This window comes from Dipodomys merriami, unplaced genomic scaffold (genome assembly GCF_024711535.1).
Source record: "Dipodomys merriami isolate MVZ:Mamm:240054 unplaced genomic scaffold, mDipMer1.0.p SCAF_4, whole genome shotgun sequence".
NCBI lineage: Eukaryota > Metazoa > Chordata > Mammalia > Rodentia > Heteromyidae > Dipodomys > Dipodomys merriami.
The window spans coordinates 40,489,975-40,503,378 of record NW_027205603.1 but is presented as its reverse complement, the minus strand read 5'-3'; the positions used below and the strand labels follow the sequence as shown (position 1 = coordinate 40,503,378).

The 13,404-nt window shown below is 38.6% G+C and overlaps 1 protein-coding gene and 1 long non-coding RNA gene across 10 annotated transcripts in view; one reads left to right on the top strand and one right to left on the bottom strand.

Moving 5' to 3' along the window:
* The window catches only part of Cpa6 (carboxypeptidase A6), a 267,672-nt gene extending 260,635 nt beyond the window's left edge, over nt 1-7,037 (top strand). For 5 of the 8 annotated variants that reach the window (XM_069990861.1, XM_069990868.1, XM_069990862.1 and 2 more), the window contains 2 exons: nt 1,326-1,410; nt 6,164-7,037. In XM_069990861.1, the coding sequence (XP_069846962.1) occupies nt 1,326-1,410; nt 6,164-6,381 (303 nt within the window). In that variant the 3' untranslated portion in view covers nt 6,382-7,037. Of the gene's footprint in view, nt 1-1,325; nt 1,411-4,713; nt 4,790-6,163 lie in introns of those variants that run through there. The other 3 variants (XM_069990863.1, XM_069990866.1, XM_069990867.1) reach the window with 3 other exon arrangements.
* Nucleotides 1-13,404, bottom strand: part of LOC138805777 (uncharacterized) — a 152,571-nt gene that overhangs the window by 128,146 nt on the left and 11,021 nt on the right. The window lies entirely within an intron of this gene.

Here is a 13,404-nt window from a genome sequence, read left to right as displayed (position 1 = left end):
TGTGAAAAAGGAGTGCTTTAGGATGTTTTAAAGGACAGATCATATCAGAATCTCCACCATTTAGGATTTTGACTATGTTGAGGATTTTTCCTGACTTTTGACATTAATAGCAAGAGCTCCACCTTAGAATTTCTGCACATACCCAAGCCCTGTGAGAGGTGACTGTAACTTTAGAAGTCATGAAGCATTCTGAAACTGATGTTCTTGTTTCCACTAAGGAGAAACACAAAATAAGAGAAGCCAGTCAAAGAAGAGAAGGAGGTGGGAGACAATGGCAAGGAGGAGGGGGAAGGAAGAGCAGGAGGAAGAGGAAGAGGAGAAAAAAAGAAAAAGAAAGGAAAGAAAGAAAGAAAGAAAGAAAGAAAGAAAGAAAGAAAGAAAGAAAGAAAGAAAACAGCAGCCACCACCACCAATCTTTATCTGTTGCTTTTTAAGTGGTCCAGATGTATTTTAAATACCTTGTATTTATCCACTAAAACACTGAGCCTTTGAAATATATACTTAAGGTTCAATATGATTGCCTTAATACTCTTGCAGGCATGCTTACTCAACACTCAGATGAAAAATATTGATTAAGCATCTGTTATACCCTGACAGATTACTAAAGACTGGATAGAGCTTTTAGTAAGACTAACATTGCTCTTGCTCTGTCAAACATTCTGGAGCAAACAGTAACTGGTATCTCTAAACTACATTGAAGAGGAAAAGACACAAAGTCAGTCTCAAAAAATATGGGTACTGCAACAATGAGATGTACAAGTCATGTCGAAAACGAACTTTACAACTTTGGGGGGGATGGGGTGGGGGGGAGGGAGGAAGGGAAGGGATGGGAAGGGGAAACAAAGGAGGAGGCTACAATGCTTGATAAGAAATGTACTCATTATCTTGCCCATGTAATTGTAAACCCTCTGCACAATATTTTCACAATAAAAAAAGAGAAAAAAATATGGGTACTTATCACAGCTTACTCCATCTTTGCTACATAGTCCCAGCATACCCACTAGACTACTGAGCCTGTTTTACTTACCTGTAGAATAGAAATGTTATTGATCACTGGTTTACTGTGAGGATCACCCCCAATGAAAGGATATGTTGTAAAGTATATTTCAGTCCCCAGCACCACAAAAAGTAAATGTAAAATATGTTGCAAAATATACCATATGATCTAAGAGTAAAATAATATTGTTATTAAAAATACTCATTAACTAATGTACCCATGGGTATTCTGTATAGTGATAGCCAACAAGAATTAAGCCCCATATCAATGTTGCTAGAAGTTTCAATGCAACAATACAAGTTTTTTGGTTGTTGTTGTTTCTTCCCAGGAATCTGCAGCTCATGAAGCTGTAAAGGCGCTTCAGTCAGTACATGGGGTACAGTACAAATATGGACCTGCCTCCAGCATGTTGTGTAAGTTTCCTGTGTATGCTATGTGTATGCTATGAGACCCATCTCTTAAACCAATATCCTATGCCAGGACTTCCTTTTAAAAAGAAGAGTATATTCTCCTTAAAGTGAAATTTGTGACTATCAACTTGGCCAAAGGAAGATGGAGGGAGTTTCTGTCTGATTAGTTTTACATAGCCTGACAAAAATCACTGTATTAATTTAAACAAATTCTAAGCCAAGAATATGCTGAGTGTGTGGTAATAACTAGGACTTGAATTGAGATACTTTTCACAGCAGAAAACACCAAAATGGTGCCTTAAGCAATTGCAAGTGGTATAAGGTTAGAGATGGGCCTCAGAAAGATAATGAAGTAAATGTTTCACCTCTACAATAGCTTCCTTTTCATTCCTTTTCTTCATTGTTCTAGCTATGAAATGCTTTATTGCACATTGCACCTACAGCTGAATTTCCTCTTGAAAGATTATTTAAAAGTTTTTCTCATTTTATATAAAATAAGGAAACATGAAATGAACTTAGATAAAGATCTGGAAGATGTACTTTTTTTAGTCCTAAATAGGTTGCATATACCATTCTAGCCAGAATTATTAATCTAGGCTTTAGTTTTCAAAATAGAAATATTATTGCAACATCAGAAATTGCAATTGAGCCTTTCTCATGGACTGTCAAATTCTAAAATGTTATTAACTTGATTAACCGGAAAATCCAACAAGAAATCATGTATAGCTAATTGCCTGTGTATGTTTATAACTGTAAACAATATGGTACGTGACTATGTGTAAATATAAGCATCTGATTATATCAGTAAGGCAGCAAATTTCTCCTTGACTTTCTCAAGCTAGCTGCCCTTAATGCCCTACCTCTCATTTTCTTCTGCCTTTAGAACAGAGCTTGGCATGTCCATTACCACTGCTTGTCTAGTAAGTTTATCCAAATAATGAGAATAATACAAGTATCGAGATTTTTTCAAAGCGCATGATCATTGGTCTCATATTGCTGACCTTTTTAGAACTATCTTTTTTGTTTCTGTTATTGTTCTTTTTTTTCTTCTGAAGAGAGTCTCTGTTTATGTAGTCCAGGCTGGCCTCACACTGGCAATATCTCTGTCTCAGCCTCCTGAGTGTTAGGTTTACTGGCATCTACCACTATACCAAGCTACAGCTGTTTTTCAATAGGCGGGGGGAGGGGGGGGGGAAGCCAACAGTATAGAAAGGAAATCACATTACCAACAAACACCAACATAATATGGATATGGGCAATTTTAAAACATGAATTTTACATGTGTGCCAGACCTGGGGCTTGAACTCAGAACTTAGGCACTGTCTCTGAACTTTTTTTGCTCAAGGCTAGCACTCTACCGCTTGAGCCACAGTTCTACTTCTGGCTTTTTTGGTGGATAATTGGAAATAAGAGCCTCATGAGTTTTCCTGTCCAGGCTGGCTTTGAATTACCATTCTCACATCTTAGCCTCCTGAGTAGCCAGAATTATAGGCATGAGCCACCAGCAACTGGCTTGAAATAATTTTTTAAATTATTTTTTTGTCAGTCATGAGGCTTGAACTCAGGGCCCGCGCGCAGTTCCTAAGCTCTTTTTTGCTAACTGTATTACTTTGAGCCACAGCATCACAGCTCCACTTCCAGATTTTGAGTGGTCAATTGGAAATAAGAGTCATACTGCGACTTTTCTGCCCAGGCTGGCTTGAAACTGTGATCCTCAGATCTCAGCCTCCTGAGGAGCTAGGATTGCAGGTGTGAGACACTGGCGTGCCCCGCTGAAACATTAACTTTAAAAATCTCATGAATAGTTCACATTCAGCCTTGCATAAAGGCACAGTCATAGTTATGTTTATGGAGAATAGTCTGTTACCATGGAAATGAGCGGTTCACATAACCCTCACATAGCAGTGGGCACATACTGTCTCTGGCTTTGGCCACTGTGACTACTGTTTCTAGTTCCAATGTTCTCTAACCAGAGGGACATTGGAGCCACAGCTAAGGTGAACTTAACCAACACAAGAGGAATCTGAAAGACAGCAGAGCCGTTTAGCTGTCGTTTTTCACATTATGATTCTCTTCTAATTGATCCTAAGAACAACAGTAGAAAAAAGTAATTATGCATAAATAAACATGCTCTGGAAAGTTAACAACAATAATAGTATTATACCAAAGTGGATCATATATAGTTTAATTTGAAAGAAGAATAGAAATTTCTTTTCTTTTTTCTTTTCTTTTTTTCTTTTTCTTTTTTTTTTTTGCCAGTCCTGGGATTTGAACTCAGGGTCTGAGCACTGTCTCTGAGCTTCTTTTGCTCAGTTAGCACTCTACCACTTGAGTCACAGTACTACTTCCAGCTTTTTCTGTTTATGTTGTACTGAGGAATCAACCCCAGGGCTTCATGCATGCTAGGCAAGCCACATTCCAAGCCTGAATAGCATATTTTTCTTTGAACAATTATTCATTTAATGATTCATAAGAGCTCATATTAAAAACTACAGTCTAGATGTTGGGGATATAAAGATGTAAATAATGATTTCAAATGATCTATATTCTTTTCATTTCACAACAACCCCATCTACTTTTTGAAGAAAGGGACACTGAGGCCCACCACACAGGAGGTGGTGTGCTGGAGACAGGGCATGAAGGCTGTCTTTAGTGCCTGTGTTGCCAGCTCTGTGCTTGTAAAGTCACAGGACCAGAAGGAAGAGCTGCCAGCACGGATTGTCAGCTATATAAAGTGCTGTGGAGAGGCTGAAAGTAGGACCTGAGGGGAAAACAGAAACCAGAAAAGGAGATTAAGCTTGGAGTTCTTGGTGGCCTTCCAGAGCAGTGTTAAATGGATAAGTAGAAATGAGAACCAGATTGAAGTCAGGTGCTGGTGGGTCACATCTATAATATCAGCTTCTCAGGAGGCTGAGAGCCAGAAGATTGTGGTCCAAAGCCAGGCCAGGCATAAAAAGATCTCCAAAATAACCAGCAAAAAGCTGAGCTGGAGGTGGGGCTCAAGTGTTGAGGCTTCAGTTGAACAAATGAGCTAAACTAATATTTTGTTAGTCCTGAGGTCTAACATATTACTAGAAAAAGAAAAATAATCAGCAAGACTGAAACTGCTTAAGGATGTAGAAGCAGCATATCTAAATTCTTTGTTGAGTTCTCAGGCAAAGAAGAAAAAGAGAATGGTCACCAAGGGTGTGTGGCCTGGGCAGGTGGAATAAGGAATCTTCAGGTATTCTGGCTAAGGCAAATGTAGATGTAAGAGAAAGGGAATGAACCAAACTAGGTCCTAAGAAAGAGATCCTCTCCTTTCAGAGAAGATGGTAACAATTGGTGTCAAGAGGTGACAAGAAGAGACAAGAAGAGATGAGAAGGAATCATTTGTAATAAGGTAAATAATCAGAGAAGCCACATTTTAAAGGATCGAATCTTGGAGTCTTTATTAGACCACTAGCAGTCCACAAGCAGCCCATTGTAACAAAGGCCCACAGCCTGAAAATACACTTAACACTGTTAGGAAGCAGGCCCTGCGAGGAAACAAAAAACAAAGACAATACCAACAAACCAATTCAGACAATACCAACAAACTAATTCAGCTCTGATCGGAGCTGAATTGGGAGGCCAGGAGACAGGACACAGGGTGCTAACACAGAGACACACAGCATGGCATAATGGCCCTATGCTGTTCCATGCCTAAATAGAGTCGGGGCAGGGAGCAGGTTCACATGAATTCCCAGTTCCAGACACCGGACTGACAGGTCCAGCAACCCATCAGCCAAGTGCCAGCCCCTGCCTCCAAGGATTCCGGCATGCCCATCACCTGGGAGGTGGGGTCATCATGAAGACAAGATGCCAGACCTTACCATTAACTATGTGGCCAATATGGCGCCTGTCAGACCTGACCTCCCTACCTCACCTTAAGTATGAAACTATCAAAAAAAAAAAAAAAGCCGGGGGGTAGGGGCGAAGAGGGGAGCTAGGAGCATCATGGGAGCAGAAAAAGACTTTAATGTGACAACTGAAACACTTGGCCAGAGGATTTGCAAAAAAGGATTTGCAGAAAAGGGACTGAGGGGGGTGGGGGGAGTTAGTGATTTAGTGATTGCCTTGGCCAGGTGAGGACTCCTATGAAACTAGAGTCCTAAAACTCCAAGCTAAAGGCTGAGAACAAGTTTAGCAAGAGAGAACTAGAGAGGCAGAAAAAATAAGGAAGTTTTCTGGAAACAAAGTTTCAATATTTTAGACCTTGAAAGGAAAGAAGAACTGAGTGCTCAGAACTAAAAACAGAAAGCTGAACATCAGTAGGTAAAACTAGATCTTGAGCCACTCCATGACTCAGGCTTTGTACTCTTGGTGACTCGGGAAGCTGAGATCTGAGGATCAAGGTTCAAAGCCAGCCAGAGATCCAGAGGAAAGTCTATGAGATTCCAATTAACCACCAAAAAGCTGCAAGTAGAGCTGTAGCTCAAGTGGTAGAGCGCCAGCCTTCAACATAAAAAAATTTTTTAAACAGAAAGGAAACCCCTCCAGCTTCTAAGTTCAAGCCCCAAAACTGGTACCAAAAACCAAAACCAAAACCAAAACAAGTTCTTCAAAGATGGTAGCAGATACAATTTATAAATTGCACAAGTCTATGTCAAGTAACTACTGTTAAGTCAATCCAAAAGGTATATTATTGGAATGATGCTTAGTAAGCAGGATAAAATAAACATTTTGAAAAATTGTGCAGAGTCTTAAGTAAGGCTAATTTTTTTTTAACTTGTAGATGTAAGCTCTGGTAGCTCCTTGGATTGGGCTTACAAAACTGGAATACCCTATGCATTTGCTTTTGAACTACGTGACACTGGGCATTTTGGATTTTTACTCCCAGAGATGCTCATCAGACCCACCTGTATGGAGACAATGCTGGCTGTGAAGAATATCACGATGCACCTGCTGAAGAAGTGTCCCAAAGAACGCAGAAGAGTCAATTCTGCCACATGAGAGCAGAGTTGGGCCCAAGACCACATGGCACAGGGTAGAAGTCATTTTTTTAAAGAAGGGTCATTGGGTAGACTGAACATACCAAAGTCTTTTAAAGGACCTTCTTGTACAAGTTGACACTTTGTAACAATAAAAGATGGTTTAAAAAAATTGGGGACTAGCCTAGTATGTGATAGGAAATGGCATCTCTTTTATTTTCCCTCAGAGTATTATTATTTGATTCCAAGTTCCTTTGTCTCAAGAAATGTACAAATTAATTGAGGATTTCCCTTCAAGAACTCTCATACTACTCAGGTAAGATCTAGGCTACTAATGATGTCAAATTACTTGGTTGTTATTTGGATAGAAATAGAAATAATAGAACCAGTTGTATTTCTTCTCTGTGTGTGTATGTGTGTGTGTGTGTGTGTGTGTGTGTGTGTGTGTGTGTGTGTGTGTATTTGCTTGTACATGTGCACCGGTTCTGGGGCGGGAACTCAAGGCCTGTCCTCTCACTTGGCTTTTTTAACTCATGGGTAGCACTTTACCACTTAAACGATGCCTCTTGTTCCCTGACTGTAATTCCTAATAAACAGGCAATTTTTCAAGACTTTAGGTTATTCTGTTCTGATTCCTCTAGTATTAGCGTACCATGTGCCTATAAAATTATGACAAAATGGAACAATCTATGTTTTAACTCAGAAATAGCCTTTTAAAAGTAAGAGAATGGGATGTGAAGGGCAAACAAAGGAGGAGGCTGCAATGCTTGATAAGAAATGTACTCATTATCTTGCCCATGTAATTGTAACCCCTCTGTACAGTATGTTCACAAAAAATAAAAAAATAAATTAAATTTTAAAAAAGTAAGAGAATATATTTACTGAGGGGCCAGATCCAGGGGTAGGAACTTTATACTAACAATCTCACTGATTCTTCACCAAACATATTTCAAGTGAAGAATATGAGGCTTAAAAGGTAAAATAGACTTGCAAGAAGGTGGCAGGATAGATATGAGCCCTGCTAGAAATAACTATAACTCTTGGACAAAATCTAAGTTTTTGGTTTCATTTTGGGGGGGGTGGGAGGAGGTGGGTTACATAGGCTCTTACCATGTAACCTCAGCTGGACTTGATCTCTTGCTCTTTCTGCCTCAGCCCCCAAAGATGCAAGGATTATATGCATTCACTACCATGCCTGCCTTGTAACATTTTAATCATCTTAAAATCAGCAGACAAGAAAATAAGGAAATCTCTAGCCAGACCTCGAATAAAGACTGAAACCAAGAAACTTAACTGGTACACTGCGATCCTGAAAGCATCAGATCAGCTTATTGTGACTTGGAATCCCACAGCATTTGGGGGAATGAGACCAGAGAAAAAAGCTCAGGACTAATCCAAGTTAGGAAGTCTAATAGATTCTTCTAATAGAACTCTAGAATTCCTAATGATTGCATCTTCAGTGTAAGGATAAATTAGAATCAAATCCCTACATTTCTTCTAATGGACCACAAGGGAAACTGGTCGTTTCAAATTTGGGCAAGAATAAAGTAGAAAGAAATTGCCACTGAGAATGTGGAACCAGAATCAGGCCTCACACAGGCTCACAGCCCAATTCAGCCTATTTAACTGATCCGATCAATCTGTAGCCAAGAATTTAATTCAGATTAATCCTAGACTGGTAATACCCCCAAGCATTTAATCGAAGCAAATACAAATCTTCTTAATATATTTGTCTGCCCAACACATATGAACACTAGGGTAAAGGATGAGCCTTAAAAACTTTCAGAGGGGGGGGAAAAAACTTTCAGAGGGGAGAAAAAGAGCCCAGAAAAAAAACAAGGACTTAAGTGGAATGAAATTTTACAACTGCATCATTAAAACTTGAAGACAGTGAAGAAATGTCTTCAGAGTTTTGAGGAGGGTTTGAGGGGGAACTATACCTAATAAAAGTAGTGTTGAACTAAATATAGAACATAGACATTTTCATATAAGTGAGGTCTTAACCATTCTGAAGAAGCTCCTGGAGGGTGTGTTCTACTACAATGAGGGAGTAAACCAAGAGAAAAATGAAGGCTAAAGGAACATGGAGAGTCTGACATAGGGGAAGGAATGGGAAAGAATCAAGATAATGGAGAGAGGAAACCGCTTGCTGTAGAATTCACAGAACAATATGGAGCAGAAGGAAAAGAACTAAAGACCTCAAGTGAATAATGAAGATAAATGTGAAGGGGACAGAACATGTAAATACAGCCAGAGGCAAAGTTTTACATAGAGAATAGCAAATTGAGGATACATTCCTAGGAACACAGAAAACCAAAACAACAATACAATGTTATTTTTTAAACTGGTAAAAACAATGAGTTATAAGACAAGAAATGGAATTCTAGTGTGCTTTGTGATTCAGCTATAAATAATACTTACATAGCCAAATAATATTAGATATAAATACACCCAAAGGCTAGGAAGAAGGAAAAATATGTAAGAGGAGAGGGTAAAGGGAACTAAATCCTCATCTTCCATAGAAGGAAATTAACAGGCAATCTCTAAGACTGAAAAAGCAAGAAATATCTGTATATGCATGTGATTTGGAAATGAGGAAGTAAATACTAAAAGGAGATTTAAAATGCACTAATGAAAAGGAATTGAGAGAATGAAGGGATGCAACAAATGATTCTTGTTTATAGCATAAGTCCTTTGTCATATTTAGCAAGTTTCATTTTTTCAATTGGGAAATAAGCATATAAGACCATATTCCTTTTAAAGGAAAATAATAATTAGTAAAAACAAACTCTCAGCCTGGGATCAAGGGCTCACACCTATAATTCTAGCTATTTGGGAGGCTGAGATTTTTGGACTCACAGTTTGAGGCCAGCCCAAACAGGAAAAAAGAGTCCATGAGATTCCTACTCATTGAAGACCTAGACATAGTAATGTACTATTATCTAGGATAATGCCTATTATCCTAGATACCAGGAGACCTAACATAAGTGAACTGCACCCAGTATGTGCCCACGCAGGAAGCAAGAACCTCTACAAAATAGCTCTAGCAAAAATCAGGGTGAGAGATATGAGTTGGTGGTCAGAGGACCCATTTAAGAAGCTTGAAGCTCCTCATTTAATCCCCAGCACTGCTTAAAACAAACAAAAACACTCAAAGTCTCATTTTTTTAAAATCTCAAGATAGTCTGGGAACTATTGTGTAGCCCAGGCTGGCCTTAAACTTGACAGTTCCCTGTCTCCACCTCCTGAGTGCTAAGATTATGGGAGTGCAACCCCATACCCGGCCAAACTTTTTTGCTTTGTTTTGGTTTGTCTTTGTAATGCTAGGCTTCCAAATCTAGACTTTGCATGTGGTAGGATTGCAGGTATGTACCACTATACCCAGTTCAGTCTTTTTGATGTTTATAAAATGTATATTTATTATTTCTATAAAAATTACAGTGTTGAATTCTAAAAATACTAAATGATACTGTATGGAAATGTACAGCAATGAGACTAGAATTTTGAAAACCATCAGTAAATATTAATTTTGCTTATGTCACCAATCTAATTTGTGAGATATTATTTTTTCTTCAGTCTCACTGTGTAGCTGAATTCTCAAATGACCTCAAGCTCTCAATCATCCTTAGTGCTCAGAGCTTCCTTAGTGCTAGAATTATTGACATGCGCCATCACATTAATTTATATTGCCATTATTATTACTATTTATTATTATTATTATGAGTTATTATCACTCTGGGGTTTAAATTCAGAGCTTTATACTTGGTAGACAGATGTTCTACACAATTGAGCCATGCATGCCCTCACCTATTTTTGCTTTAGTTATTTTTCAGTGAGATCTCCAATTTTTGCCCAGGTTGGTCTCATTCCATGATCCTCCAACTCTGGCTCTTGCAAGTTGGGATAGCAACTGTACCCAGCTTCCTAACTTATTTCATAGTCCCAGGAACATATTTTCAGGACAAGATTTCAGATAAGTTTGAGGTTCAATTCTACTAAGGTACTTACCCTCTAATAATTTGAATTTCTACTCTTCCCAACTATTAATAAACACTTGGAAAACCAGGAGATTAGGGAGTCTGGTTCGGCAAAAGCCAAATGTCCAGAATAAACAGGAGGGTTAGTGGGGCTGCTGTCTTTCAGGAATAGAAAGGCGCTCCTTCTCAGAACACACCAACTAGCTGATCTTGTCTGGTAACTTTCATGGACCCTTTGTTGCCAGGAAATTGTGCCCTTTTGTTGGGGTGCACTATATGGTCTCTGCTCTGTTAGGCTCCTGTCTCCAGATCCTTTGCTGGTGTCGACTGATGTCTTTTTACCAAGCTTTATCATCCCTCTGATGCCCAAACAAAGCTCAACTCTTGAGTATTCAGGAGGGAAAAAATTAAGAACTCACAAATAACCCTCAAAATTCATTTTTCATCATATTCAATTTCTTTTCTTTCTAAACTCACCTAGCAAGTTAATAGAAGTAAAATTTGCATTGGCTTATTTGTCCACTTCTATCACATAATGTAAGTGCCAAGATTAGTTTTTCCTAAGTCAAAATAAGGGCAACAGAAAATATACAATCTCAATAATCCAATAAACTCCAGAGTACATAGTTTTCTTTACTAACCATGGATAGATTCGAGATGTAATTTTGCCTTGATGAACCTCATGTAAATTCTTTTCCATGATTACTCTCACTTTTCAGTAGCACTGTATACATTTTATGGCTCAAGTTCTATAAATGGGTATTTTAATATGTATAGGCTATTTTCCTTTTTAATCTTTTTAAGCTAAGCCACAGGATGTGCTGTGGGATGATTTATGTTCAAGGCACTCTGCAAGGTGCTGTATGTGAAGAACAGAAGTGTTATATTTGTGTCAGTACTTAAGAATATAAAATTTTACTTGAACCATAAATACCACATGCATTTTAAAAATAGTTTAACAAAGTACTTTTTCCATACTGTTAGAATAGTAATTTTCTAGATCCTGGCTATATTGAGTTTTAATTGTCAACTTAATCCAGTGGAGCAAACATTTGAGTTTCTTAGGGTTGCTACACTAAAGCATGACAAATTCGGTGGCTTAAGCCAAAAAAAAAAAAAGGCACTGTTTCACGGTTCTGGAAACTGGAAATTTCAAATTCAAATCCTTCCTTGCCTCTTCCCTGCTTCTGGTCATTTGTTGACAATCTTTCACATTGACTGATGCATGGCTCACTAATCTCTGGTGGTCTCACATGGCATTGCCTTTGTGTGTCTCTGTCTTTAAGGGGTGGGCTGCTTATAAGGACCCTAGTCATACTAGATCAGGAGCCTGCCCCCTTCCAGGATGACATTATTCTAATTACATCTGCAATGACCCTATCTCTAAATAAGATCACATTCTGAAATAGATGAAACTGACTTTTTCAAGTTATAATATTCCCAATGAATTGTGTGTGTGTTTGCATAGTGTGTGTGTGTGTGTGTGTGTGTGAGAGAGAGAGAGAGAGAGAGAGAGAGAGAGAGAGAGAGAGAGAGAGAGAGAGAGAGAGAGAGAGAGAGAGAGAGTGCACACGTACCAGTCTTGGAGCTTGAAATCAGGATCTGGGCACTGTTCGTGAGCTTTTCTCAAGGCTAATGCTCTACCACTTGAGCCACAACTCTACATCCAGCTGGTTTCCAACCATGATCATCAGATCTCACATTCCTGAATAGCTATGATTACAGGTGTGAGCCACTGGTACCCAGCTTCAGTGAATTTTTAATGGACTACTAAAGAATATAGGAAGAATCTTCTCTTTATAGTTTATCTGTTTTTTCGAGTTTGAACCCAGGGCCTCATGCTTGCTCAGCTGGTGTTCTGTCATTTAAGCCATGCCTCTAATCTGATTTTTTTTCTTTTTTTCTTTTTTCTTTTCTTTTTTTTTTTTTTTGTCAGTCGTGGAGCCTGAACTCTGGGCCTGGGCACTGTCCCTCAGCTCTTCAGCTCAAGGCTAGCACTCTACCACTTGAGCCACAGCACCACTTCCAGCTTTTTCTTCTTATATGGTGCTGAGGAATCGAACCCAGGGCCTCATGCATGCAAGGCAAGCACTCCACCACTGAGCCATCTTCCCAGCCCTCTAATCTGATTTTTTAAAGTGTTTTTATTGTTATTCTAAAGGTGATATAGAGAGATTACAGTTACATAAGTTAGGTAAAAAGTACATTTGTTTTTGGACAATGTCACCCTTTCCCCTGCTCTCTCCCAGTTTTTTTTAAATAATAAATTGTTCTTTATTTTTGCTTAATGTTTTAGTTTTTATAGGCTTTTTTTAATTGTGAAAATACCATACAGAGAGGTGATAATTACATGGGCAAGATAATGAGTACATTTCTCCTCCTTTGTTTCCTCTTCCCATCCCTTCCCATCTCCTCCCTTGCCCCCACCTACCCCCTCCCAAAGTTGTAAAGTTCATTTTTTGACATAACGATTTGTACATCTCATTGTTGCAATCTCATTGTTGCAAAAAACAATTTGTTTTTTCCCTTCCCCTCACAAATTATACCAACATCAAATACAGTGAAAGCAGGGGTTATAGCGTGGGGGAAGGACATACAAAGCAACTAAAAAAGCATCTTAGAAACAATTGCATGAAAGCAAAAACATTTGAATACTTACCTTGGGGTTCATTTCACCTCCCAGTTTTTCCTCCTTTTCCACCCACAAATTCTGTTGTCCATTTTCAACTTAATGTCTAGTGAGTACCACTTCTGCATTTGTTCACCCTTTCTCCCTCTATTTCTGTATCCCCTTGCCCTCCTAAACATGACAAAAAGAAAAGAAAACAGAAACAGCAACAAAGGAAAAACATTTTGTTTCCATTTCCTGGAGTTCATTTCAATAAATATTATTGTGTATGGTAAGATGCACATAGGTATTGAGCCTTTGTGTTCTTCTTCTAAGAGTATCCAACTTGATATTATTGGGTATGAATACCTAGAGTCCTATATAATTTATCATGTCCCAGTGTATTTTAGATCTAGCTTCAGCATATGAAAGCAAACATGTGATGTTTGTGTCTCTGAGC